At 47.9% G+C, this 6002-nt stretch overlaps 2 protein-coding genes across 2 annotated transcripts; one reads left to right on the top strand and one right to left on the bottom strand.

Annotated features, from left to right (window-relative positions):
* Positions 1-273: 273 nt before the first annotated feature.
* Positions 274-3003, top strand: HOO65_030095 (uncharacterized protein; the record flags this gene model as incomplete). The annotated part of the gene is made up of 1 exon (XM_071000313.1): positions 274-3003. One exon carries the CDS (start codon positions 274-276, stop codon positions 3001-3003), a length of 2730 nt encoding a protein of 909 aa, XP_070859774.1.
* A 1014-nt stretch (positions 3004-4017) lies between these two features.
* On the bottom strand, positions 4018-4680 carry HOO65_030094 (RNA-directed DNA polymerase from mobile element jockey; the record flags this gene model as incomplete). Its single annotated transcript, XM_071000312.1, has 1 exon — positions 4018-4680. One exon carries the CDS (start codon positions 4678-4680, stop codon positions 4018-4020), a length of 663 nt encoding a protein of 220 aa, XP_070859773.1.
* Positions 4681-6002: the final 1322 nt, after the last annotated feature.

Raw genomic sequence — 6002 nt, 5'->3', positions numbered from 1 at the left:
TGACACCATTTCTCATGAGAAAAAAGGAATTTTATCCCACTTCAAACATCTCCATCTAGATCTTGTCAATTAGATACTGTCACCGAGCGTACACTACCATAATTTCATCAACTCATTAGTCTTCAAGAGATAGGGCTTCACAACTTTACTTTTCTACCTTGCTTTGTTCTATTACCCCTGTTTACTATTATATACCATTGGAATCCTGCTTTTTGCATCCCTGTGAGTTGTCTTGAAACTGTCATGCTGCACACACATGTTTATACTGACCTCATGATTGCAGTAGAACTGAGCTGCAAGCAGCTTAAGCTTTTGAACATGGCTACTAAGGTAGATAGGGACCTTTCTTTTGGTGAGGTTGCAAACCTCACCTCATTCGAAGACGTCCGCCGATACGCAAACTGGCCTGAGGATGTCCAAGCTCCACAGCTTTTCGCTCGAGTACCCCAAGATATAGTCAAATCAATGATCCGGGGCATGTCTCTTGTCCTTATTCAGTCAATTGCTGAAAAGTTCCCAAAATTGGGAAAGAAACTTAAGGAACTCAGTGGATATCCCGATAGTGTCAATCTAGACAACTTCAAAGTGCACCTTTCCTTGAAAAGTGGCTTCGATGTGTGGGTTAATGGGAATGCTATTTCAGATGATATTGTCAACAATGTCATGATTCCTGAGGTCAAGCAAATTATTCATGAAGCCCAAAAACAGGTGAAGAAACGCCGTCCCAATGCTTTTCTTGAAATGGAAGAGAACATAGAACGAGCATTCAAAATTCCTGAAAAGGCCCATCCTGCATATGGATACCCCAGTCAGAATCTTTGTGATGATCTTACAGAATATCACCAAGCATTCAAACAATCCGCCAGGGAGTATTTATCCCCTTACACATCGATTGTTGCGCCATCAGGTACGGGAAAATCATATACTGTCTCGCAGCTAGCTGTCAAGCACAACAAGTATGTGATTTACTTGAACTTTGCTCCACCTGGGCATGCAGGCTACCCTGGTAGATCACCCTATACGCCATTGATTCTGCTAACCCTGGATCAGGTCAATTCCGGGGTGTCTTTCCTTGCAAGGCGCAACATAATGGAATGGAAGTGGGCTCTCATCATGAAGACATTATTGTGTTTGGCTAGGGCAGCTCGTGCTTCTGGAATCAGCCCTGAAGATTTCTTCCGTTATCAAACTGAGAAGAAATATGCTCCTGTACAGAAGAAGATCAATTCTGCCCTTAATTTCGTTATCGAGGCTACACAGTCATCTTGCCCAAAAGGTGAACATTCTACGTCATTGCCTGATTTTGCATCTTTTAGTCGTCATTTTCAAAGTGTCTTTACAGATGATACAAGTGAAAGTGATGCTGAGAACAGTGACGAAGACAGCAGCGAGGACAATATCCAGGAGACCAGTGAGCTGAGAAATGAGTACGCCAGTGAGGATAACTGCAAGGCTAATGCTGAAGACTGTGACATGTATGATGATTCTCAACATCAGATCAGTGGTCAGGATTCGCAATCTGATCTCCAATTTGTCATTTGCATTGATGAGGCTCGAAATCTTTTGTTCGACAGAATAGAAAGAATCTCACTGCCATTCCGTTCCCTCCGCAGTGCGTTATGGTTCATTTCCCAAGAGCACCAAGAAGAATCATTCTTTGCTGTTTTCTTGGATACAGCATCTACGATATCGAACTTTACTCCCCCTGCTATTAAAGATCCCAGCCAAAAAGTCGCTCTACATGATCGGCCAGGCCGAAAGATTTTCCCTCCCCATTTTCGCTTTTTTACCAAACACCTCTATGCTGAGCCAACGCCAGATCAGCCTGTGGCACCAAGTACATCCCTTGCAACACTGTTGACATTTGGCCATCCGTTATGGGGAGCACTAGCCCTTCAAGGAGGCCCTGAAGGTCGCATCATGGAACTTTGCATGCAAAAGTGTGAGCCTTATCTATGTAATGTTGCCTTCGATGATGAGAGGAGAACTGGACTCCTTGCACTTCTTTCCTACCGGATTCCTTTCAATTTCTGCTCCTTCACTCTAGCAGAGAGACTTGTTTCTGGTTGGATGCATTGTTTAGTGGATGTTTCAGAAGATCGTGAAAAACTCATGGTTGTACAACCTACTGACCCTATTCTCGCCATAGCTGCCTATAGGCATGGTGTGACCATGGGAGAGAAACTTGTAGAAGTACTCGAGGTACTGGATCACTTTCTTTACTGGCAAAGTGTCAATGTTGGAGATATTGGGGAGTTTGTTGCAGGCCTCATCCTCCTGCTTGCATTTGATGCTAATGTAGGGCAATCTCCTAAACCCATCCCTCTGAAAGGCTTTGTCCAGTCCCTGCTTGGAAAGCAAGCTGCGACAAAATTTGCTGCTGTTTGTCGGAAACATTTGTCTGATGAGGTCAAGGAAATGTTTTCACACGGTCAGGTGTTTTTCAATCGGTTTTATAGGCGCATTACTAAACCGACAATGAGTGACCTCTACAAGATGTACAGGACCTGCACTGCTTGCTATCTCCCTACTGGATTTTATGGGATTAATATTCTCATTCCAGTTTTTATTCCCAAGAAACAAAATCGAGAAGCATACTTTGGCTGTATCCTTGTACAGGTCAAAAATCGGGCCTATGATAACTTTGATGATTCCATGAAGAATTCAGCCTATGATTACATCAATACTGGATGTAAGCAGCTCGGGTTTGACGAAGTGCCCACAGTTGGCTTGACGATGTGTTTGCGGGGTAAATCAACTGGCACTGCAGTTCGCCCCCCGTCAGGCAACAACAAGACCAATCTTGGTATCATTCTGTCTGTTGGCCTTGACTCGGAACAGTATCCGATATTTGTGGGCTCACGGACTCGCAATGGCAGCCAGGGGAATGAACAAGTCTTGCAAGCTTTGCAGTCATTCGTATCTGAGGTGAACAAGATGGTTCTTGAAGAGAACAAGGATGCATGTCAATACTTGACATTCCAGTCGGACTTTCTTCCATGATCGAAGGAGAGGAAGCGACGGGTTTTGTACCGTGTCGTTGATATTTTTATCACTTAGGTAGATATTGTTACCAGTTCTAGCGCATCGGTTGCCCAATACTAATATTTATTTCAGTACGCAATCTGTTTTGATAGTGTACCCTCATCATCGAGGCGTGATCGGCCTCTCCTCTATCCCCGTGCTCCTGCAAGCCTGATACGTTAATCTTTTGCCGATTCTTAACACCATAACTTTGCTTCAGCATCAACTAGATCCTTGCCTCTTACTCTCATGTGTCCTAGGACCCACAGCACTCAGGCAAGCCTTCCAGGTGTCTCATCTGCCCAGGCTATTAGGATTCGTCTTGTCTTGTCTTGTCCGCTGTTTCCTGTGACGTGCTGTTTTTAGTGGATGCGTTGCGTAGCCGGACCACGATTCCTCTGTTGTTCAGGCACAGCCAGACTTCCCCGGCTTCTTCACGAGCTATCGTTCGCTTGGTTGCCTCAAGAGCACCAAACCTCCGCATCTGCCGCTTCCATTCACGTTTCCAGGGCTGTGTGATCTACTCCCTCCCTAGGTAGCTCCACCCAAATTATAGCCCGCCCTGCGCTCGTGTTGTCGTTTACATCTTTTAATCTGTCGTAGGATGCAAAGAGTATCCTGCCAGGGACATTCTCTGCCTCCGCCTAGTCTCTCTTTGTTTCTTTCTCCTTGCTAAGCCACGTTCGGGGCGGCATGTCAGGTCCATCCAAGATTCAACTCAGTCTGGCGTGTTTTTCCATTTGTGCTAGATGGAGCCTACATAGTCTTTCCACGACTGCATTGAATCATCGCCCTCTCACAATGTGACAGTCATTTAGCGTGTACTGCCGTATGGCTTCCCTCCTTTCTCTATCCTCAAGGAGGAGTTCGAATGGAAGGGCGCTTGCTGCGTGGTCTAGCACTCCCTTGGCATCGTACAGTACATGGGAAGTGCTTCACGTAGGCACTTCCTAGCCGAAATCCCCAGCTTGTCCGTTTCCTCTTTCGTTTTCTCTAGACCGGACCTATGTACTTGTCAAAGAGAAGTTCAGGGTCTAGGCGCAGACCTAGCCACCTCATTGATGTCTTTTCCAGGGTAGCCTTGTACATGTCTAGGCCTTTCACAGTCACAAATGGGTTTCCTGCAACCCTCCTTCTGCCCTTGATGTGCAGGAGCGCTGGCTTTCCCTGGTCTATTTCTAGTTCTTTGGGTGTGATGCACGCTACCACTTCCTTCAGAGCAGTGGTGGTGCCTTCGGCATGGATACTCGCTTTTCTCCTCCCATCAATCTTCTGACCCATCTCCACAAATTCGTCTGCCATCGCTTTTCCACCATCCTGCGTTCCAGTCTGCATCAGAGGCTCCTTTGATATCGAACGCAAAGATTGAGGCTGCCTTCTTCTACGGAGATGGATACGCAAATCCATCACCGCCCTTCTCGGCACAACGCAAATGTAGTTGCTGAGGATAGTTTCCCCGTTAATAGCTTCTTCTGCGAGTCTTGTCGCTACTGTTCTTCCTAGGTCCTTGCGTAGAGCGTCGAGGAGCAAGATTCGGCGGTACGAGCATAGCGCCAGCTGTGGGCAGCCTAGCTTCGGGATTACCACGATTTTGGCTTTCCTAAAGGTGTGTGTATGGCGTCCAGTTCCCAAGCCCACGTCGTATAACCCCGTCATAATCCTACCCAGTAGATTCTGGGCAGTCTTCCACGCCTCATGGGAGATAACGTCTGCCCCAGAGACCGTGTTCGTTGATATCCATATTGATATTGCGATCATCATTTAGCGTTTACCAACTGTCATTTAGCAGCAATACTATGGCATGTTCTGGACAGGAGGCGCTAGCTGATGTCATCTGGGTGGTCAACAGTTGCAAGTATGCTCAGATTTCAAGCGACTCCTGTGACTTTTGAGGGTCCGGCGCTAAGACCGGGGGGCTCTCCTTCTAGAGTAGCCCTAGGGCTCCCAGAGTTGGCTACCAGGTATTTTGAGATGCGACACGGGGTCAAACGATGCGGTTTGATTTGAATACATTTAACGTCTACTGGAATCACTAGGATCAAACGACGCCGGATTGGTTACCGGACAGAATTAACCCTCTGCAAGGCTGACCACAGATCTCAGGCGTGAGAAGCTTGTATGCTCCCAAGCATACTTGTTACTCGGCCTCCTCCTGTGGCCCGGGGGCCGGACCGGCTTATTGTATTGTATTGTATTGTATTGTATTACTTTACGTCTACCTACCAATTATTTCGCGGTAATACGACGGCATATTCCGGACAGGAGCCGTTGGCTGATGTCATCTTCCCGTGACTCCTCCTGGGCGGTCAGCAATTGCAGGTTTGCTTGGATTTCGAGCGCCTCCTATGACTTTTTAGGGTCCGGCGCTTGGGCCAGGATGGCTCTCTGTCCAGCATTGCCCTAGGGCGTGCCTGCGGGGTTCCAGGTATTTTTGGTCTGCGACGACCGCGTGTGATCTAGTCTAAAAGGCCGCCGGCTTTCAGCACGGGGGATAGGCCCCGACAGAGTACAGCGGTTTTGTCCTTCCGTATGCATGGCTGCTGCCGCATCGTTTTTACTATTTTTCCCGTTCTGCTGGTGGCTGGTAGCAGAGCTCCCTCCACACCTTCTCACGGAGCCCTCCTCGACATCTCCTTCCTGTCCTGCAAACGTTTCCTCCTCCTATCTCTTCTCTCTTCCCCTTCCATTCTCCCTCAACTTCGCCCTCCTCGTCCCCCTCTTCGTTGTTGCCCTTGCTGTCTTGGAGTTGGTTGTGTCATCCTAGGCTGCCCTTGTTGTGGTCGCTCCCCTGTAGTCTGCGGTGGCAGTGACCTGCCTCTACGCGTTTCTTGAGGGGGGGGGGGGGTTGCCTCTGTGGTGTCCAGACAGCTCAGCTCGAGCTCGGGTTGTTGTTTCTCTTTAAGGAGCATCAGGTTGCGGCGAAGCACGTTGGCGATATAACTTGTCGCTTTCGTGTTTTTAAGGAGCTTGTCCGCGAA

This window comes from Ceratocystis lukuohia, assembly GCF_044167205.1.
Source record: "Ceratocystis lukuohia strain C4212 chromosome Unknown Supercontig3_pilon, whole genome shotgun sequence".
NCBI lineage: Eukaryota > Fungi > Ascomycota > Sordariomycetes > Microascales > Ceratocystidaceae > Ceratocystis > Ceratocystis lukuohia.
This window is presented reverse-complemented; position numbering and strand designations above follow the sequence as displayed.